Source organism: Cheilinus undulatus, linkage group 5 (genome assembly GCF_018320785.1).
Source record: "Cheilinus undulatus linkage group 5, ASM1832078v1, whole genome shotgun sequence".
Lineage (NCBI taxonomy): Eukaryota > Metazoa > Chordata > Actinopteri > Labriformes > Labridae > Cheilinus > Cheilinus undulatus.
This window is the reverse complement of record NC_054869.1, coordinates 19,418,226-19,441,141: the sequence shown is the minus strand read 5'-3', so window position 1 is coordinate 19,441,141 and position 22,916 is coordinate 19,418,226. Positions and strand designations below refer to the sequence as shown.

The 22,916-nt window shown below is 37.7% G+C and overlaps 2 protein-coding genes across 3 annotated transcripts; both read right to left on the bottom strand.

The window, feature by feature from the left end:
* Positions 1-429: 429 nt before the first annotated feature.
* LOC121510259 lies at positions 430-8,596 on the bottom strand. Of its 2 annotated transcripts, none has more exons than XM_041788230.1 (6): positions 8,398-8,596; positions 4,827-5,224; positions 4,495-4,651; positions 3,227-3,346; positions 2,885-2,975; positions 430-1,693 (listed from the first exon to the last, which is right to left on the bottom strand). In XM_041788230.1, exons 1-6 carry the CDS (start codon positions 8,447-8,449, stop codon positions 1,495-1,497), a joined length of 1,017 nt encoding a protein of 338 aa, XP_041644164.1. In that variant the 5' UTR covers positions 8,450-8,596; the 3' UTR covers positions 430-1,494. The 2 variants fall into 2 exon arrangements, with proteins under 2 accessions (XP_041644164.1, XP_041644165.1); XM_041788231.1 differs by having other exon boundaries at positions 4,495-4,648.
* A 968-nt stretch (positions 8,597-9,564) lies between these two features.
* Positions 9,565-17,673, bottom strand: LOC121510207 (arrestin domain-containing protein 3-like). The gene is made up of 6 exons (XM_041788159.1): positions 17,352-17,673; positions 15,067-15,124; positions 14,828-14,969; positions 14,617-14,692; positions 14,140-14,396; positions 9,565-12,692 (listed from the first exon to the last, which is right to left on the bottom strand). The coding sequence occupies exons 1-6, from the start codon at positions 17,629-17,631 to the stop codon at positions 12,051-12,053; spliced, it is 1,455 nt and encodes a 484-aa protein (XP_041644093.1). The 5' UTR covers positions 17,632-17,673; the 3' UTR covers positions 9,565-12,050.
* Positions 17,674-22,916: the final 5,243 nt, after the last annotated feature.

The window sequence follows — 22,916 nt, the reverse complement described above, 5'->3', positions numbered from 1 at the left end:
CTCTAGAAATAAGAACACAAATGACCACTAGATGCAAGCATGTAAAGAGGTAGAAGGCCTAAGGTAGATTTACTTCAGGGACTTCTTCGTTCTTGTCACAAAAAAACATATTGTCTTATTGTTGAAGAGATCAAATTGCCTGTCTGACAAGGCCGGCCCCTCCTTCTCAGAAAAAAAAAAAAAAATTAGAAATACGGTAAAACAGGATTTGGTTGTCTGCTGTAAACAGTCTCATCCTGCTGGGAAGTTTCCGTGCCACAGGGAAATGTAATGTTCTCTGGAACTATCATCATCAACTACACAAATCTGTGATTACAGCGTGCCTACACACCATCTCAATTAGTTACTTAAAACCTGTTTTGTCAGCAATCCCTCTTTTTCATTCTTCATAACAAAAGCTTTATATAACACACCATGTAGTCAAAAATGTCAAATGTATGAAACAGCACTTTATTAGCTATTAAAAAACATTAAAAATCTACAACATTTACCTCAATTAGCAGACAGGTCAGAAAAGTGTTACAGTAATGGACATTAGTGCATATTGTTTTGTTAGCTTTCATAAAAAGATTGTGCATACATAATTAGGTTCAAGTACATGTTATTAGTATACAGTTATTAATTCTAACAAACTAAAGTCATGTCACTGTTAAAGTGCATTAAAAAATAACTAATACCTCTTACAAAACATATGTAAACTAGGTAAAGATTTCTTCACTTCATATTTAAACTACCCTTCAGAGTTTTGTTGAGTATAAACTAAATAATGCAGACTATTGTTACAGATAAAACTTCAGGTTCACAAGGTTGAATCACATCTGTACTAGCCTATAAGTGGTTTAAAATCCTGTAGAGGGCGTGTGTCCCCCTAGTCAAGAAGTTGTTTGATATGTGCCATTTATTAAGCCTGGTGTTAAATGACAGATCAAATCTTTAAGATCAAATGTTAAAGGACACCTTGGCCAACACTTTAACTGATGTGAAGGTAGAAAACAGAGCGTTGGCAAACAGAGATAAGTTTCCTTAGTGTTTATCCAAGTAAAGGCCTAACATATTGGTTGCTTTGTTGAGCCCTTAAATGGTACATTTATAAGTCAAACACTTTCTCAATGCTTAATCCTTAATTTTACAGTCCAGCAAGCAATCCCTCAAATCTCCAACAGCAGTATAAGGACTCAGTATTATTGAAAACTGTAAGTCCAGCTCTTACTCCTTTTCTCTTTTCTGGCAGCATCATGACAGCTTTTATCTTCCTGTGGCAGCTAAACCTCACTGACACGGTACTGATCCATGAATTTCCATTTTATGAAACAGCCTGGTAACACTTGGCTGTGCTGAAACTAAACAAAACATGACCTTAGATTGCCTTTTGTTTTTCACTCTTCACTACAGACTCCCCTTCATACACTTTCAAGAGCTTTTATGCATGACACAAATATACGTAAACAAAATTAACTCTTCCTCTAATTCTCAGGTCTGAACTTTCAAAAACCTTTAGGCCTCGTAGAGTGGCGTAACTGTACCGTCCTTCCACTGAATCAAGATTTCTCCTCGTTGCAAAGTGGGGGTGGAGTGGGGGAGACGCATGGCATGCTCTGTCAGAGGGGCTCTCTCACTGGGCACCGGGGATCCGGGGACGCTCATTTCCGTTCGGGGAGTGTACGACTTCAAAATGCACACAACCTTCTTCCTCCTGGCACAGCAGGACCGAAAAAGAGAGAAAGTGGGAGGACATTGAACCAGAGCTGCTGCAAACATTTAAAATTTAAATTTAGTTAGGGCTTTCAAAAGAAATTTTTAATCACAATTAATCTCAGAATTTCTGCAGTTAATCACGATTAATCCAAATCTTTTTTCCTCCCCTCCATTATTTTGCATTAAAAGAGTTTATGTGTTTTTTGTTTTTTTTTGGTTTCCCTACTGTCACTACTAAGTGTAACTGACTTCCTGTTAAGATACAAACCTACTTGAAGATTTTAGTATGAACTTTAACGGGAAAAGGGAACTTGTTATGGATTGAAAACGATGTAAGACTTAGGCCCTATATTTATTACTTTGTAAGACCCAATCAAAGTAAATTAATGTTGTTTATGCATTTCATTGTACTTTTTGGATTTCATGTGGGACTCAATGGCTTTACCCGACATTTATCATTTTGGCATATCTTGCAAGTTACTTAGCAATCCTTGATTTCCCCTGCCATCATTTCCCTGTAATTTCATTAGAGGCCAACTTTGCCTGAACTTGCAACTTATCTTCTTTCAATCTGATTCCAACCAATAAAGACTATGTTGTCACATGAAGAAGCAAATCCACAAAAGAGAATGACCAAAAAAATTCCCAAGGCTATCTAGACTATGTAAATTTGATCTCAATCTTATTTCCAAGTAAAAAATATGACTAAGAGATTTTACTGCTGAAAATAAAAAAAAACACTTTAAGCCTTCTTAAGGATCTGCAGAAACCCTGAAAACATTTCACTTTGTTCTTGAGCTATATGTATTATTTCAGCCAATATTTGTGTTCTTTCTTCTAATTTCTCTAGTTAGTTTTTATGATTTAGAAATGGCTTGTTGAGTTTAATAAAGAAGTGGTTGATAGATATTGGTCTCCAACTATCAGAGCTTTATCAAGCTTCAAGGCTGATCAGCTGCTAAAAAAACTAATCATATGAACCTGAAATTTATCTATCTACTACACACTAACAAAGTGTATCGGATTCATATCAACATAAAAAAAATACAAGCCCTAGAGAAGCCATTTCATGTTTAACTTTGCCATATAGATGATTCACTGATTAAAAAAAATGATTCTATGTGTTAGGTTGGTTTAGTTAAATATCAATCCTGTTTTTTTTAAGTAAAATACATATTAAGGCACTCACCTGTTGGAGTAAACATTGAGGATAAGAATTACTGCTCCCAGGACCAGAGCCAGAGAGCTGAGTACCAACATGGTTATCTTCCAGCCCATGCCTTAAACAAATGTGCACAATACAGACCAAGCAACACATCACTCATTTACTCCTTTGTGAGATCTGTTACATTTCTGAAAGGACTATGCATGTGCAAATAAAAGCCCAATGAAACTCCTTTACAGATATTCCAACACACCCAGAGTAAACATGGTTCTCACTTTCTCTGTCATCTATCTCCACCTAGTGGTGGAAAACTGACCAGGTTTGTACTCCGTCAGAAAAAGGACTCACTTGATTTTGTTGACCTACCATAGTCCATGCTGAAGAAGATCATGGTGGGATCTGCAGGGGATTTGGTGCTCAGGAAAGAAAGAGGGTCCTCTTTTGGGGAATATGTTTCTGTGGCCTCTGTACCTATTACATCTTCAACTTAAAGATGAGAAAAAAGAAAGTTAATAAACAAGTCACCACTATATGATGATTACAGGTTTTATTTCTTTTCTCTGGCTGGAGACAAAGGTGGAGCAAACATTTGATACAGGGGAGCAGCAGTTTGTTTGTCCATCATCAGTTGAGGGACGGAAATAAGATCATGCAGAACCAGCCCAGCATAAGGGCCAAATGAATCAGCATGTCCATGGCCTGACATGCCACTGTGATGCTGTTTCATGGACTGGCTGGCTTTCTTCCAGGACCAGGAAAATATTGATCTGGCAGAGCGCACTTAGCTAAATTAGATCCTGGAAGGGGAAGCAGGCATGCAATAATCCAATCTACAAACCACAGCGCAAAAAGGACTGAAGCTACATGCAGCATACAGAATCCCAAAAATTATCATGAAGGCCAAATGTATGGCTTTGCATGATAACGCAATCATGAGGTAAATCTTATTGAATGTAAAGAAGGATGTCCTTAGGGGCTCCTTGATGATGCAATAAAAGAATTTAGGACATTAAAACTTTAATGAGTAGAGGCCTTTTCATTATTAATCAATTCTGGCACAGTTCTTAGAAAAATGAAAGTGAGGCTCCTGACCACAGACAGGTTTTTTTGCACAAATGACTTCCTCTGAAGACTTTCCAGATTTGATGCAAAAGACACATGTGGTGCACTTGCCTACCCTGATGCCAATAGCAAACTGGAGTGAGAGGAAGTCTACCTATTAATAAAAATGTGACGCATTCATATCTATTTCATTTCTTTTCAGTCTTAAATTTGTTCTGTCATGGTCAGGCCATCATTAACATGAATGTTCACATAAGATCTTCCCCAGTACAATCCCTGATAACATAAACTACATCTGCATGGTTTAGATTAGCTCACCCTCTCTGCTCATACAAACTACCCCAGCCTTGTACCAGTGATGTACCCTTTTAGATGTGTGGTTACCATTTTTTTCAATCAAAATATGAAGATGGGTGTTTATTTTGTCAGCCAGTTAATACTGCTCATTAGTCATCAGATTAGATCAGATTTGAATATTGTGTATGACTGAATATCCCTTTTATTAGGGGTACACATAAGAGAAAGTCAGCACTCAGTAAATTACTAATAACAAGATGTTTACGGGTCTTTACCTGGTTCAGCCTGTTTGTGCATATCAGACACTGCACTTGGAAAACCCTCAGGTTCTGGAGATTTTTTTAGATGATGGAGTGGTTGGTGATGGTTGAGCTTAACGTCTCTCCCACTGCATAATGTCTGGTTGTCAAGAGTACGCCACCTGCTGCCCTGCTTTGAAGAAAGTGAGCCAAAAGAACGTTCAGTATTGGAAAGTTTATCTACTCACAGTCACAGAGTAAAAGTATTCTAAAATGTAGATTAAGATTCTTTTTGTCTTGTTTATGGTATTCTCAGATTTTCTAACAAAATGACAAGAACCTCATTCTTTTACTAAAATACTACATACCTGCTTATGTTCCCTCGAAAGGAAGACCAAAGTGGATTCTTGTGTGGCACTCAGGTGCAGCCCCCTCCCTAACAGAGTGATGTGTCCTTTCTTGGAACAGGACCATGCTTGGCTCCTTGCCTCTCTGTCATTTCCCAATGCTTCATCACCAGCTTCATCTCTTTCAGTATGAAAGACGCAGGGCTGCAATAGGACTCCTTCATACTGCTCTCCTGGTGCAGTCAAACACTCCCCGGTGTGGTGGCTGCTAAGAGCTTGACTCTCTGGGAGCCACCTCCATTCTTGTAATGCCAAATATGGACTGCAGTCAGCCAGAGACACTCTACCGCCAAAAGAGCCTTCTTGTACCTGCAGGCATTTCCCGAGCAGTTTGTTCTGGACTTTAAAGCCACATGTTTCTGTGGAGGGAACATAAAAAATATAGTGTACAAGCATGAATCCTAACTCAGAATCATTAAACCCTGTGATACTGGAAGGAAGCAAATTACAGTCTTGGTTTAAGTTAGTGCAAGGTCATGCAGCTTAATTTGTATTCTGAGCAGCATTTTTGAAATACAGCACCAATGACAGTTGGTCTGCTAAACACTTTATATTATAACTAAATAAAAGATATCTATAGAAACAATAGACTGCTTTAACCATCTGATGTTTTTTAAAGTGTGTACTATAGTCTTCACAGAACATGAAAACAATGATCAATTCCATTGAATAGGTGGTATTTTGAAACTTTCCTGCTTCTTGGAAATCATGTGGTGCATAATCTGACTTCAGATTTAAAAATAATGCTGTCTTGTGAAACTTTGTTTTAATCAGTTTAAGTATTTTTAACCCAGGAGATTTGGCACATTTTTCATGGGCGCAACCCACACACTCAGCTCTGCTGCTCATCCCACAAATGCATGATCCTTACAAATGTGGCATCTTTTAAAAGGGTAATAAACAGGCTTTCCAACAGTATAAGATTCATTACCAAGAAGCATTGTTACAACAAAGAATTAATGTACCAAACACAAATTGCCTTACTTATTGTTTTAAGTTTAGTATTGTGTTTATATTGTTTTTAGTTTCTCATTGTACAGCATTTTCTTCTTCTATTTGTTGTTTTTAATTGTGCCTTTATGAATAAATTTAGATTGGATTTAGATAAATACAATGTGTTTCATAATTGTAAAATCTGGGCGCCAGTTAAGCTCGGTTAGTAGAGAAGGCTCCCATACAGAGGCGCTACAGTCCTTGGTCACTGGCTACAGGTTCAGGTCCTGATCCTGGTGCTGTTTGGTGCATGCCTTTCCCCCACTCTCTCACCCCCATATTTCCTGTCCTGTCTCCAGCAAAAAAGGCAACCCCCCCCCAAAAAAAATATTTTAAAAAATTAACACATTTCCATTATTCTAATGACAGTTGGTATCAAAAAGTAAACCTAATGGTCTTCAGTCATAACCATAACCAAGAGAGAGGAATAAGGGAGAGAGAGGGCACTGTCTAGATTGTACAAATCTTTTGGCAACAAAAGCGGGTATAAGTGGCAAGGAAACCCTTGCTTCTCAACAATTCCATCCACTTTTCCAAATGGTTCCAACATATTTTTGCAATTTGGAAAGTATGCTTTAAGTCTGTCTGATTTTTTTTATTATTAAAACAATAAATTACCCAATAATGTGTGTCTGGGATATCCTTAGTAAAGATATTGACATAAATGGGCCAAATATGCTACTCCAGTGCTTCCCAAAGTGTAGTCCAGTCCCACTGGTCAGCCACAGAGGTACTGTATGTCAGTGTTCATTTTGACAGCACTTTTTAATTTAGTTTTAGTTATAGTCTTTTGCCAAAAGATATCTTTTAGTTTTAGTCATAATTTAGTAATCTAAATTGTTTTAGTTTTAGTCTAGTTTTAGTTGACAAAACTTCCCAACATTCCCAAATTTCAACGAAATTTAGAGTAAATTTAGTTGACTGATTGGATCTCTCCCCAACTTACCACGCAGCTAAGGCAGTTGTGATTGGATCTCCCCCGTATCTCATCCCACCTTTCCACACAGCCAAAGTAGCTGTGATTGGATATATGCCTAACTTGCCCCTACTTTCTACATGACAAAATTAGGTCTGATTGGATCAAGTCTCTGTCAAACATTTTCGTCTCATTTTTATTTGTTGACTAAAATGTCAGTAAATTTAGTTTTAGTTTTTGTCCATGTGCACTTGTTTTTATTAGTTACGGTCTTGTTTTCGTCAGGGGAAAAAAGGCTATTAACGAAAACTATAACGAAAATAATCAGTCAACAAAATTAACACTGCTGTATGTGGGTTACAAGAGTAGGAATGGGTATCGTTTGACTTTTTTCTCATACCAGTGCTAAATCAAAAGTTTTTACCAGTGCCTAAACGATGCCTGAATCAATACTTTGAGAAGGAAAAAAGTGTGTTGAAAGTCAGCAAGAGATGAGGATTTTAAATATAACTGCATATTAAAATACAATTGCAAAATTAAGGGGAAATAAATAACAGTTTAGATTATTTTCCCAAATAGTTCAGCCCACTTTAAATCCACTTTAGGCTTCAATACCACCAAGATTATAAAAGTTTGGGTTTTTTAATTAGTTTTTATTTTTAAGGAGTTTTTCATTAAAAAAAAAAAAAAAAAAATATCAGGTTACTTTTAATAAGTTTTACAGCTGGTTTGTTGGTTAAGTTTTTTATTTTGCATCAATTCTTCATTTTAGTTTAGTTATTATTAGTTTTACTTTTGTCAGCAATACGGGCTGCCAGGATCAAGACCAATAAGAGTTCTTCCCCTTTTATTTTATTTATTCAATTTTGATGTTTGTATGAAGTTTTCTTCAATCAACTCTAACAATTTTAAACTCCCCAGGCTTGGATGTACAGTAAGTGTGCTACTGTCAAGATTAAAACGAAGGAAATTTCTTCTCTACCTTTATTTAAGTTAGTTTAGAAAGCAGAATTAAGTTTGAGGGTCTTTGCTTACTTTAGTTTCAGTTCACTGAAATTATTTAGTTATCTAGTTAACTTAACTTTAATAACCCTGTTATACATACAGACTTTTTAGTCATATTTTTTGCTTTCTCTTGGCACACATTCACACCAGCTTCACGACCCACTTTTAGGTCCCGACCCACCAGTTGAGAACCACTGATTTAGGCTGCTCCAGCTACAGTGTTTTTTATAGTAGGTTTAAGTAGCAAGTAGGCCTACTAACCTAGCTAGCGGCTAACTATATAATTATGAGGAAGGTTTTACCTGTTAGCCTTAGCAGGTGACTTTTGTTTAGATACGTTTTAGTTAACAACCCACCACACAAATGTCTGACTAAGCTCATGTTGACCGTTAACCTAAAACTTTTCCTGCTGCGTCACGTGACGTTAAGTTGTGCAGCTAACGCTACTTGTTCTATTTGCTGAAGTTCATGTGAACTTATAAAAATTGTTTCAAACGGTCACCTCCCTTTCAGTTTGACATTGTCGCCTCCTTGAGTCGTACACCATCAAACTTAATGTAAAGAACTGCTGTAGCCCTTTTGCTAGCTGAATTGGCAAAAGTACAATAATCGTCTTACCTTTGAACAGTACAAATAAAAGCAAACAGACACACGACAGTCTTCGTATCATGGCGATGGTCTTATCAAGCTCATTTAGTTCGAGGTTTCCCGTACAATTCAGCAGGCATGTAATTCTCAGCAGAAGCAAGTGTATGAAGGCGGAGCAAAACTTTCAACAACCTCCCTCTGTGTGGCCATCACTTGGATAAATGGAGGGAGGAAAACAGACATTATGGGAGGATACATGCATTCCTCCAAACAACAATAGCAAGGGGGCGTTCATGCTTCACAGTCTAAAAATGCTCTGATATTGTAAAAGAAGCAAAGCAGTTTAAAAAAGGGTAAATTTGTGATGTGAGATTCAACCACTCTTTATTATTTCTGTGTAGCCTGCACAATACAGCTCTCTGTTATTAAAACATTACAACTGAACCTCTCTTTATCCTGAGGTTATAAATCACTATTTTGTATGCTTCGTTTTTAACCCTTTGGAAAATCTGTTTTTTTTTTTTTTTTTTACTCATAGGCATTCCTTCCCTTTTATAGCATTCCTTGTTTACCACTAAAGAAAGCACAAAAATGTTACAACCAGTGCGCTACAACTGCATAGACTACCAATTAGATCTAAAGAGCATAAATCTGCTATGAGGAGAAAACAGTGTGCAAAGCTAAAAAGAATTTCCCAGTCGTAACTGTGAGGAATGGGACAGCTTTTGGGGCCTGCGTGGTCACATGATGTTTTTTCTCTTTAATGATGCACCACAAAGTGCAAGAACAAAAGCAGTCGACACTGATTCAGTTATTCAAACAATATTTCGTTTTCTTTAAAGACAAATTAGATTTGTGTTTTATCACTGACATGACCTGACTTGTTTCTCTGAACATGTTCAGTCATGCCCAGTGTATATCCTCTTTTTTTTTTACTTGCAGAAAGATTGTATCTCCCTGTTAGCTTCTTTTTTAGACTTCCTGTGCCCTCCCCTCTGCATCATGCAATCCCTTTTCAGCCCAAAAATGTGGCTTGCATTTCTCTACTTGAACAAATAAGGGAAAAAACCAAGCATTTTGTTCATTTTATTGCTTCTCACAAAGAATTTCGACCACTATTGCATACAGCCAACGAAAATAAAGTTATTTTAGTGTGTGCAAGTTGCAAATGGATGAAAGCATATTATTTGTGCAAAAGAAATAAAAATGCACAGGTGAGCCAAAAGAGACCCCCAACAGCTCATAAAAGGATCCCACCTAACACCAGTACAAAAACACTGCAACAAAATACAAACAAAATTTAGATATTGAGTCTATCAGCGGTAAGATAATACCTTACAATCAGTCGATTGTTTTTCTTAAGCATGCATTCATATATTTCTGTATACTAATAAAAGCACTTGATTAAGATCTTTATGATCTTATGTTGAAGATCATCAGATCTGGTATGATATAGTGGATCTCAGACATAGTCACAAAAAGGTGTTAAAGGATTTAGGAGATAAAGTGCTGAGGAACAGAAAAAATAAATGTGCCTTTTTGCAGTGTATTTACATGAAATCTGCTTATAATTGCAGGCTTAAGTGAGCAGAAATAAATGAGCAGTATAAGGATTCCAGATGGAGTACGTAACAATTTGGAGAAATTTATTTTGCAGTAATGAGTTGGAAGGGCTATTGTTTTTTTCCCATTGTATCCGCTACTATATTGCCTTGAGATATAAAAGGATAAGACATACTGTAATACAAATCCACAAGGTTTGTCTTGACAAGATGTATCTTGCACATTACATCATCACATTTTTATTTGCCACTTTATAGGGCTCAGATGTTGAATGCCTTCTCCAGGTGAGCTTGCTATGAATAAAAAACATATCAGAGTTTTACATGTAGGCTTGACGATCATATAAACACTCATTTCAACATTAAGAAATATTTAATTGCATTTGAACCAGAAGTCAATCATGCAAGTAGTTAACTTGTGTTCATCTTTTTATGTGTTAAAATGAAAAAGCTTATTTGGATATTAAAGGGAAGTCATTCAGGAGTAAAAGAGGGCTCAGTGTGGAGCTCTGTGAAACACCACACTGTGCAATGATTTTGCTGTGTTCATCTTCATCTGTGATACAAATAGTAGTAAAAAGTTTATTTTACAGTGTTCAAGTAACACTTCAAGAGTCAAGTATAAAGCTGTATTTGAGATCAAAAAATGAATTGGTGTTAAATTTACTCTTTCCCTAGCATTAAAATTAAAGAGTTAAATTAACTTTAAAAAGAGCAAAAGTTTAGTGTGATAAAAAGTTAACAATACAGGTTGAATATCTTTAAAAAGTGTTAAAATTACTCTCAGTACTGTTGATAATTTTCTCCTATGTTAAAACAAATCAACTCTACACAGCAAAACTGCTAGTGTTATTACAGATCCCAAGTTCTGTAATAGTATTAGATTTTATCTCCCTGAGTGTTGTCTTCTGACTCATTAAAGCATACTTTATTATTATTATTATATAATTCTCACTGGAGGTGTTTCAAGCATTTACAGTATTAGTAACTGATATATTTCTGTGCACCTTTGATATGCTCTTAATTTTACCTTTAAATGAGGTTACCTCAGCAGGTTTAAGTGATGACTGTCTTTACAAACTGACCGTCCCAACTCCACAGGTGCGAAGTGTCTAACTCAGTGAACAACTACACTCATGGTGCAGTAGTGTTCAACATTAAAAAAAAAACAACAACAATCCAACAGAAACAGGAGCAGATATTCCAGCAGTTGATAACTGTACAACAGTAGCATCAAAAGACATCTAAACAAATTTAAACACTCTGCACAGGGCATCATGGGAAAAGCTACATACCCCAAGATTTGAAATTGTATTGGACAGACCTTAGATCAACTGAGGTGGACAAACACTGAATGAATCAACACTGTCAAATAACTGCAGCATTGAAGGTGGTATAAGAACCGAGTTAAAATTTCACTTTGGAAAAAGCTTCTTTTGATATATGCAAGTCATGTAAGGAATAAAAAAGGGCTCTGTACAGAGCCCTGTGGAACACCACACTGTAATGTTACTGTATGATGATCTAGCTTCAGTGCAAACAACATGTTTTCCTGCTAGTAACTTCTAAACCAATCAAATTCAACACCAGACACCACATGAGCCTGTGGCTTAGCTTATAACTCTCTTTAACCTACAGTGTGGAAGGCTTAAGATGAGTCAATAAAAACTCCAACTGTATATTCCTTATCATCTAAAGCTGTAGATATTGTGGAAGCAAATTAGATCAAAGGTGGAGGGATTTTCAAAGAATCCATACTGATGTAGTTATTGTCCGTTAGGTGTTTGACTAATCTATGGTAAACTATTTTGGAAAAACAACCAAATTTAATTGGTCAATAATTTGAAAATATGGACTGATCATGGGTTTTAAATATTGAAATAACTTTGGCCCATTTCAGTTGGTCCAGTTCAACACCTGTTTGAAGAGAATAATTGAAGATACGACACAGTGGCAGTAAAATAGTGGGGGAGGCACTGGTTCAATATTTAGTTTTAAGATCATCATGACCAGCACCAGGTAACTGCAAATGTGAAGAATGTCAAAGATTTCTCTCTCACTCACAAGAGGATAAATTAAGCGTTGGGGGATGAGGAACAGGTCCTGTGTTCGGTGAAAACATCATATCTGCTGTACGTCAAATCTCAATGCTATCGTTCCACCGTGTCTGTGCTGTTGGTAAGTAGGAGGGGAGTTAATGGAAAAATAATCTGGAGGGTTTTCTCCCTGCTGAAACTGAGGCTGAGCACTGGGGGCTAGTGGATGGAAAGCTGCAGGAGGGTCACCATAAGGAGGAGGCTGTTGAGGCCACTGATCACTAAAGCCACTTCTTAAAGGTGCAGGTTGAGTATGAACTGGTGCTGGGAATCCACAAGCATCTTGATCTGTGGGTGCAGGATAAGATCCTGGAGGAGGGAAGTCACAGCCTCCAACAGCTTCAGCTAGGTTAGGCCCCATAGTCTGTCCAGAGTAAAAAAAGGCACGATAAGGTCCTGGAGAGTAAGCTGGGGGAGGGGAGTCACTGTAACTGGGAGCCCTAGCAGGGCTGTCAGGGTAAGGTCCCAAAGCTTGTCCAGGCCGAAAGGGGGCACTAGGACTGGTAGGTACAGGATAACGTCCTGTAGGGTATGCAGGCAAAGGGGAGTTAGTGTAACTGGGGTCAGGCCCCATAGCCTCATGTATTTGGGACGCAAATCTGTTGGGAATAACCACCACTGGGAGCTCTACCTCTGGACCAGTGGTAAAACTGATGTCCACATATGCCTAGGGAACAGAAAAAAGGAAAAAAGAAGTCAAATATTTGTAGACAATAAATAATTAGAGTAAAACCACCACTCATTAAAGGTGCAGTGTGTAAAATTGGGAAATATTAGAATCAAACTAGAAAAGCACTCAGAGAGTGCAGACCTCCGCCATTAGCCCTATCTCCCAATGGTGAAGAATCCTTTAAAAATATTCCTGGATCCAGACAGTGATCAGATCACTCCCAAAATCGAATTCGCTGATTACTCCCTCTTGTGGGGTGGAGACATGGTGAGGAAAAGCATTGGCCTCGCTACGGGTGGACTGTCATGGCGGAAGCACCCATAGTCTCACCGGACGACCGAAAATCATGGCAGAGGGTGAATATTCCTCTATTCCTCCCAGCATTGTGAGTCTTCTCGCTACAATTTGCTGTCCTTCTCTCTGTTACGCTCCGACTCGTCTCCTCAACCAGGCATGCGCCTTTCAAACTCTATAAACTCCAAAACTTTGTATAGAAACACACCCAGAATGCTGCTGGGACTGAAGTTACTCATGTCCGCCATCTCCTGGTGTAAAGTGGTAACAGTGCAGACCTCTGCCATTAGCCCCATCTCCCAATAGTAAATAATCTTTTAAAAACATTCCTGGATCCAGACAGTGATTGGGATCACTCTCAAAATCGAATCAGTTCTTCCTTATGCCATTTCTGAAATTTCCTGAAAATTTCCTGAAAATCCATCCACAACTTTTTGAGTTATGTTGCTAACAAACGAACAAACAAATTGACCAACCCACCCGATCACATAACCTCCTTGGCGGAGGTAATAAAGATGACTTTGATCAAATGTGGGTTGACTGTTATTAACGCATGATAGAAAAAAAATATTACCAATTTTCCACAACATAATTTCAACTCATTTAGATACGCTTTACTCCTTTTTTACTTATGTCAAATCTTTTTATTAAAAGATTATTCGATTATTCCTTGTTTTTGACTTAAGAAAAAAACAATGTTGAATTAATTTGAAATTAATTTTGATCAGATAATTATAGTTTTCTGATGGCAGAACATTATTAGTCCTTACTAGTCAACACAGACCCTGTCTTTTGTGTAACTTTATAAACCGTACATGTAATTTATCACCTGATTCTGTGTTAGAGCTTTATAACCGTGACTCCATCAAAAACTCAATTTCTACACTTCTTTTGTGATTTACTGTCAATATGCATCATTTACATGATATAACAACATACTTGAGTGTCAGTTTTAGCAGAGTTTGTGAATTCTTTTGGACAGAGTTATGATCATAGCCCACTGACTTAATTTACCCCTTCAAGGATATAAACATGTTTATTGTCTTAAAATTGATCCCAGGAAACATTGGATTAATTGTCAAAGAGCAGTATCAACGTATGTTGTATATGAGTGGATGCATTGCTACACCTCTTTGACATTAATACTCACCCTGATGAAATATTCCACTGTGATGATTTCACAGTTGTTGATGCTGTGAACAGCATCTACAGGAACCCTCAGCTGGCAGAAGATAGTTTTCTGTGAGTTTTGTGCAATATATTTTTCTACAATTTTGCCATGAGACAGTTCGCTGCTGGTGGTGGAGCCCTCTGCGCGGTAGATTTCTCTCTGGAATAACTGCAATTTTGGTCTAATATCCTTGGACGAGGAGTTGCAGATATCGACAACAACTGACAAAATGTCCCCTACAATAGAGAAAAAAACATCTGAATATGTACAGCTTGTTTCTTGTCTCCACATAGCTCCATTATCTTTTACGTTAATAACAAAACTTCAAACATGTCTAAACAAATTGTATAAAAAGCATAGACAGAAATAGAAAACCACATGTTTAAACATGATTTTTAAACTGCTCATGTGTTGAATTGTCAGTTGGCTGCATAACAAGTAAGCTAAAAACATTACCTGGACAGCAGACCTTTTTGTCAACAGTAGCAGAAATTTCAACCTTTTTTTTCCCCGCTGACCCAGAAACGCGACACTAAAACACATCACATGGATTACACTGTTTTATATCAGCTTAGTGATTTATTTTCTGTTTAGAAACTGTCTGAATAAAACTGTTTTTAAACTGTTACCCCACATCCCATTGCAGACAATGATGAGATTGTTTTACCTGGCTCGGAATCTGAAGGGACTTTGACCTAAATTTAAGCTTCTTTCGCATTATCAAAGGGAACTTCCAGCTCCTGAATATCTTTGCTTCAAGCATGTAGGTGATGTCTCCATTACAGCCCTTGAAGGATGATGGCCAATCTCTGTGAAACACAACCAGTAAGTATTTTTATTAACAAAAACAAACTGTGACATAGTACTAAATCTAGATGATAGAATTAACCTTAAATCGCTGCTTACCCTGGTGGGATTTGAAACTTGAATCTATGGCAATGCTCTCCTTCTGAAAGCATAGTTCCTACAAAAGAAGTGAGAATGATAAGCTCAAGTTTAAAAGCCTTACTGTGAGTTGTGTAGCCAGATTATAATGCCTGGGGTGGCCTGATCTTACTTTACTTCAAGACAATTGAATCACAAAAGATCTTTCAAGTGCTGAACTGGCATTTTAGAGCTGTTTGTCCACAGCTATCAATGTGAAAATCAAGGAGGTAACAAAGCAAGTAAATGAGGCCATAAGTAGACACCAGCAGATGCCATGGTAGCCCAAATCAATCACTGACTGTGGAAACTTCACACTGGACTTCAAACAATGTGGATTCAAGGTCCCAGAGTCTGGAGGAAGAGTGGAGAGGCACAGAATTCATGGATTGGTCCACTCCACTGTGTTTTCTGAAGTCTACAGTCAACGCAACCATCAACCAGGACATTTTAGAGCACGACATGCTTCCTTCTGCTGACAAGCATCATGGAGATGCTGATTTCATTTTCCAGCAGGACTTGGCACCTGCCTACACTGCCAAAGGTACCAAAAGCTGGTTCAATGACCATGGTGTTACTGTGATTGATTGGCCAGCAAACTGGCCTGACCTGAACCCCATAGAGAATCTATGGGGTATTGTCAGGAGGAAGATGTGAGAAACCAGACCCAACAATGCAGACAACCTGAAGGCCGCTATCAAATCAACCTGGGCTTCCATTACACCTGAGCAGTGCCACAGGCTGATGCCACGCCGCACTGATGCAGTAATTCACGCAAAAGGAGGCCCAACCAAGTATTGAGTGTATAGAAATCAACACACTTTTCAGAAGCCTGACATTTCTGTTTAAAACATCTTTTTTATTGATCTTATGTAATATTCTAATTTTTGAGACACTGAATTTTGTGTTTTCTCATCTGTAAGCCAAAATCATCAACATTTCAAGAAATAAAGGCTTGAAATACTTCACTCTATGTGTAACAAGTCTATATAATATATGGGTTTCACTTTCAGAAAAGAGTGACAAAAAATACTGAACTTTTTCATGATATTCTAATTTTTTGAGACAAACCTATATATATTTATATATATATATATATATAAAGAGTTTCTCCCAATTTCTGAAGCTGGTTTCAACCAGGAAATGGAACTACCAAAAAATACACTGACCCTAGAGCTCATGATAAAAAAAGTACTCTGAATAAATTGGTGGTAATCCTTGAATGGTAAATGCCATAATGGGTTTAAGACATAATCTAGGGTGTCTGGTTACATACATTACATATATATTTGTTAAACCCCTTACATAAAAGCTGAAAGTCTTGACTTCAGTCACATAGTGGTTGTTTTATTGCACATCCATTTTGGCAGTGAACAGAAGCAGAATTTCAGATACTTGTGGACCTAACTATTATCTAATGCTGCATTTCACATAGCCTAAGGCTACTTTCACACTGCAGGCCTTAATGCTCCATCCTGATCTTTTGCTCAAATCTACTTTTTTGTTTGGCTGTTCACACTGCGGTCAAATTCCAACAGATCAGATATGTTTTTGATTAAGTACCATGTATGAATGCGGCCTCAATCTGATATAAATCTGAGTGTTCAGTGTTACACTGTCAGGAAAAAACTGATATGAGTCACATATGAGCAAAAAAAAATGTGATTCAAGTCTCTTCAACTGCAGTGTGAATGTGCTTAGTGTGGATTAGTGAGTAGGCAGCAGCTAAGCAGACCAACATTTTTGAAGCTGGTTTTCTACTGGTGGAGAGCTCTGACATGACCAATGGATCCACACTCTTGCAGGTGTAAACAAGGATTTAAACCTTGGATTTTATTGCAAACCAGTCACTGTCTTGCCAGATTAATTTGATTTGTAATTTTTATGTGTTTAACAAGGGAACAATATCTAAAAGACTTTGTGCAGAGCAAACATGTCCAATGTACAGTACCCATGGATAAACATTCATGCAAGATGCAATTTAGGTGTATCTTTAATTACTTAACATGTAATTAAAGATACCAGCAAATAAAATAATCAGGAACATGATCCTTTGGGAAAACTACAACAAATATTTGAATTGCCATATTTAACAATGAGTCTAAAGAAATGTGGATGTAATAGAGGTCCAAATAATTTTACAAAGACGTCACAGCTTGCATATGGCCATCGTGTACATTTAAAATCATTGATTTTAACACAAGGCCCATTTTCTACTAGTTTATAACGAAAACAAACTAAGAGGCTCAAACACATGTTCATCTTACCGTGTGAACTATCCACAACAACTGCTTCTTTGTATGTGAAGTAGTTTCTGGTTTCAGAGTATAGTGAATTGTCTTCAATAGCATTCCATGTCGCGCTCGCGCACCCTATGGCTTCGACACTGACGCTTTTCACTTTGGTGTCGCTGGTCAAAGTGAACGTCAGCGTGCCCGTGATAGTGTCTCCAGCGGTGAAGGTGTTGTCCTCATTTGGAGCATCGTAAGTCAGCTTGAAATTCTTTACCAGGGCTGGTAATGATGAAAAACGCCACCAGGCGCTCATTTCCACTGCTTAACAAAGTAAAGCTATCACACTGTTTAACTGCTGGTGACTGAACTAGTGATACTCCAGACTGTCAACCAGCCTATTAACGTCATCAAACATCCAGTGGCTTCACTCGCCTCACTTCCCTTGTAAAAGTTTCTCAGGGATTTCACTGAAGTTATGCAGAAGGCTTGATAGCTCTCGTGGGTCTTGCGCAATGAATGGTGGGATAAAACAAAAAGGGCACGCTGATGCCTGTTCAGAAAAAGTGAATCACAGAGGCAGAGAATGTGGAAAGAATGGATACTTTGGAATCCCACACCTACATTACCAACTCATGAGTCCATCATCAGCAATCGAGATTGGGGACTAAGCCCCAATAGCAGGTCAAGGACAGCTGACCTGAGGGAGGAGATCATAACTACCTGTTGGAACTCCTGCTTGCCATGGAGGTCTGCAAAGTCATGACCCACTGTAAAGAAAAGCTGTGATAACCATATTTTATTTTTGACCTGAATGATAACCAAAATAAAATGAATTTTTATCTTTTTATGCTGTAGTAGAACAAATAAAGCCTTTTCCAAAACTCTTTTCTTTAAAGAGAATCACATTTTTATTGCTGATGTTAATGTGGATGGGCAGATTAACTAAACTATTACAAAAGTTATGTCAGACTTCAAAGCTAAGTCATGATGTTCAAAGATGTCAGGATTTCAGAAAATAAATTAGGCAAAAACTGAAACAACTTTGTAGAGAATTGACATAATTGTGAAAAGGGCTAAAGGTGAAGAACATGTGGCAAGGTGGGTTAAAACTGTCAAAAAAAGTGGCAAACACAGGCACAAAGCAAAAATGGGGGTAAAGCAGCAAAAATGGACATTAAGTGGCAAAACTGATGCAAAATAGTGGCCTAATAGGATAAGAAACAACAGAAATGGGTTAAAAGTGGCATTGGGTGGCCAAACAGCAGCAAAAAAGTGGCATAAAGTTGGGAAAAACAGCAACAATTGATCAAAAGTGGCAAAAATAGGCACTGAGAGGAAAAACACTGGCAATATAGCAGCATAAAATGATGACCAACAGCAAAAATAGGTTAACAGTGGCAAGACAGTGGCAAAAATGTGCATTACATGGAAAAACAGATGCAGATATAGTGGCTTAATAGGGTGACAAACAGTAAAACATGTTTGGAATTGGCTCAATTGGGCATTGGGTTGCAAAACAGCAGCAAAAAGCTGCATTTAGTGGGGACCAAAAAAAACTGCAAAAATTGATTTAAAGTGGCAAAAAATAGGCATTAAGTTTCGAAACTTTTTAGGTCCAAAATAAGGTAGCTGTTAGCCAGAGGTGCTACTAATCCAACACATGTGCACTGGTGTCTTCAATGAATCACAAATGTGGAGGGCCCCTTCTCTGTTTTTTCAGGGGCCCAGACAGTTCTGGTATTAGCTAATCCCATTCACATTCATCCATACATATTATAAACAAGGTAGGGTTCAAATCCATGGTCTTCTGACTATGAAGCACCTGACTCTACCTACTGAGCCACAGTTGGTATGGCTCTGTGGAGGTGGGAAGTAAACTGGTATCATCATTATCAGCACTGCTAAAATTTCTGACAAAAAGTGTAAATTTTGCAGCACTGTCATCACCAGTTTAAATGCAAGTTTTGTGTTGTAGTGCACTCAGGTGGCATACCACAGTTCATGTAGAACAGTGATGTGTGACATACAGCTCAGTCCTTGTCCAGTCATCAGCACATTTTGCTCCAGCATTAGGAGCTGGGTAACTAATTGAATATCACCACTTTTGCTGTTATGTTAATTATGCGCAGTTAACAGGTAAAACGTGATCTTTTCTCTCCAAGTTTGTTGTCAGTCACACCAGGAATTGAATCCCTATTTCTGGTACTAGAGTAAGTTATGTAAAGCACCAAGCAACCATCTACCTGACTGAATGTGCTGTTCGTCCTTTGTTGTACTGACCACACAAGAAACACGCTCCCACCGACTGACCTAGCATGTATGAAGTGTCATTTGTTTTATGTGGTTGATTTGAAGTCCATCTAAACTGGAATAGATCATATTCAGTTTCTCTATCATGATTTAAGGTTCAAATATGTGTAATTGAGTAAAATCATGTATATGTGTCCTTTTATACTAATGGCTTTCAAACAATCTTTTTCAGCATGGGAAATATTAAATATATTGCCTTTCACGTCACTGTGTGTCCATTGTATTATGTTGCCTTTGTATGTCAGTGCAAACACCCCTAAATCAATCACATTCATAACTACAATAATGGACAAAATGTTCCACTTGGTCCTGTATCAAAAATCAGTGTATTTGATTCCAAATGCCTCTGTGATTCTCTATTTTTGAACAGGCATCATTTGTTTTGTTTTTTTCCCCCCACTATTCATTGAGCAAAACTGAACCATGTGGGAAATCAGACCTCTTCTGCGTAAGTTCCCTGAAATCAGAGGAAAAATTCTTCCAGGAAGTGAGGAAGTGAGACATGTGAAGTCACTGTATGCTTTTGACTTTAAAGATCCTGTATAGTGAAATCCAACGTTTTTGTCTTAATGCACTAGATATGTTGGAATGTGGTTGCTGTAAACATGGGAAAACACTGAGATTTACTTGTGACTGAATTCTGGATTTGGACTGTTAGAAAGTTTTTCATCTCTTTCCTGGCTTGGTTTCATGGGGTTTCAGGCTCATGATGTCATGAGCCCGCAGTAGGGAATGACCCCAACCCTCTAACACTATATCATAAAGTCACAGAGCAGTTCATCTCAGTACAGTCTGTTGTAAGCTGACGTCACTGCCTTTATTGAAAGTACACAGTCAGTTAAATGCTGGTTTGTTGTCATTGTGAGGTAAATTTGCCAAATCTATCAGCCACAGTGATCTGTGGATCATTTAAAGCATCATAACAAAGACTGGGGCTAGAAAACGTCTCTGGCACAGAGCCAGGCAGCTGCACTCTGCTCATAAGGTCAACAATCAGACTGTGACATTTTTCAAATCTGAGCAGATCGTGTTTCTCCTGAGTGGGCATGGCTTCAGCTCAACAACAGACACGCCCACACCATCCTGGAGCAGATTTTACTGCCTCATTTTTCATGATTTTGAGGCTTAATTTCATAAACTTAGAGATGTTTATTTGACTGAAATTTGATTTCAGGGTTCACAACAGAGTGACGTGTCATATAACAAACCCAAATCCAGATTCTTTTTCACTTTACAGTGTCTTTAATTGGTGATGGACAGCGGTTCTCAAGAGCCACGCCTGCTGAACATCAGCCTATGTCAGCAGTGTGATAACGAAACTGTGCTGTATAGTGAAACGCGGAAATGAGCTTCTGGTCACGTTTGGTAGAATCATGAAAACCGGCTAAGCTTAAAAACTTAAGGCTGACGTACAATGCCCCAAATGAAGAGAACAACTTCACTACTGGGGACACCGTCACAGGCACATTTAGTTTCATTTTGACCAAAGACACTAATGTGAAAAATGCAAGTATCAAATTAAAGGGGCTCACTCTCATATCCTGGTCAACAGGATCTGCAAAACAAAAAGTTCATCACACTCTGCAACCAGGAACTTCTTCAGATTCAAAGATCAATTTCTTCACAATGAACCAGAAGGTAAGGCAAACAAATGCTACCTCTTACTTTGCTTCAGTTTGTAGAAAAATGTGTTCTGAAATCAGTTACTTCAACTGTTGAAAATGATGGCCATATGCAAGCTAACATCTTTGTAAAATGGTTTGGGCCTCTACTGCTTCCATATTACTTTATATATCGGTATTGGAGAATCCTTGCTGTTTCCTTGCGGATAATGACATCACTCACTCACTTCCTCCCCACTTACTCAATTATTTTGAGTAGAATAGTCAAGTCACTGATAATATTGAGTAGAACTGTCTAACATTTTTTGTTCGTAAAACTGGGAACTTTTCATAGTGTATATTTAAATATATCACTGAAACACACAGAAATTATTGAAGATATTTAAACAATTTAATCTGTTGGTCAAGTCATCATTTCTTTTAATTAAATTACCTTATTTAAAATATGTAGATTTCACTCAAAGATTCATGTTTGAGTTTAACTTAAAAATATTGATCATTTCAACCCAAATACTCTGAATAATGATGTCCATTGATTTTATTAAGTAAGAATACCTCAATATAACTGTTCCATTAACTCGGCCCTTGAATTATTTTTTAGAGTGTAGAGAAGTCTGGAGCAGGGAAATGGCTGGCAAAGTCAGTCCCTATAGTCTCATCATGCATTCGGGAAGCAAATCTGGCAGGAATAATCACCACTGGGAGCTTCACCTCTGGATCAAAGGCAAAACTGATGTCCACATATGCCTAGGGAACAGAAACATAAGAATAAGGAAATTGTATGATTTTTACATAAAGTCCAGGCACCAATTATGATGCCATCCAGATAAAAAATATTTTCAGTTATTTTTCTGTAAAAAAAAGAAATAATAAGAAAGTAATTCCATATGCTGTCGTGCTGCTTTGTTGTTTAACATCTTTATCTGGACTATGTTCACTGTCCTTGTGGCTCTAATGTGTTTAAATGTGCTTTGACTTGTTTTAAAGCATGATGGCACAAAGTGAAACCAATTTTAATAATACACAATATTCGAATGTGATAATCGAATGTTTTTTCTTAATAGGTGGATTTAGGGGTCTGCACCGACATAGGAATAAAATAGACACACAATGAACTGAAAGGTTTTATTCAATATGTCCAATACTGGACAACCATTTTTGTCTGTCATTAGTAATAGTAATATAAGGATACATATATACACTATTTTACTCGATTACACATACGTCAGGCTTTTATTCATAATATATTAAATTAATCTGATTTATTCTAGTGAGAGTTTATTTAAATGAAATGCATCAAACAAAGGAAATTTCATACTTACTAGGTATAACAGCAGGTATAACAGAAGAAGAGCACATTCAGTCAGGTAGCTGGGTAGCACAGTGGTTGACTTGGCTGACTCTGGTACAAACAACAGAGGATCAATTCCTGGTCAGGGCATGAATAGTACTTGGTGTGTGCCCTTGAGCGGGGTCCTTAAAGTCATGAACACTTGATGGTGTTTTGGACAAATTGCTCTACTGTATGACATATAATATTGCACTTAAATGTGCCACTTCCACACAATGCCCCCTCTCTCTGACCTAGTTTAAAGCCACAGCCTTATTCTTTGACCCATCATCAACTTTATACAAGCAAGTCACTAGTTAAATACTCCTTTAAACA

Excerpts from the sequence above, each read along its gene's own strand:
- LOC121510259 (XM_041788230.1), bottom strand. The coding sequence starts at position 8,449 with ATGATACGAAGACTGTCGTGTGTCTGTTTGCTTTTATTTGTACTGTTC. Across the intron at positions 2,976-3,226 it reads CTTCTTCAGCATGGACTATG|GCATGGGCTGGAAGATAACC; the intron begins GTAGGTCAACAA and ends CATTTGTTTAAG. Across the intron at positions 1,694-2,884 it reads CTCAATGTTTACTCCAACAG|GAGGAAGAAGGTTGTGTGCA; the intron begins GTGAGTGCCTTA and ends CTGCTGTGCCAG.
- LOC121510207 (XM_041788159.1), bottom strand. The coding sequence starts at position 17,631 with ATGAGCGCCTGGTGGCGTTTTTCATCATTACCAGCCCTGGTAAAGAAT. Across the intron at positions 15,125-17,351 it reads TGTTGTGGATAGTTCACACG|GAACTATGCTTTCAGAAGGA; the intron begins GTAAGATGAACA and ends CTTCTTTTGTAG. Across the intron at positions 14,970-15,066 it reads AAGTTTCAAATCCCACCAGG|AGATTGGCCATCATCCTTCA; the intron begins GTAAGCAGCGAT and ends TGTGTTTCACAG.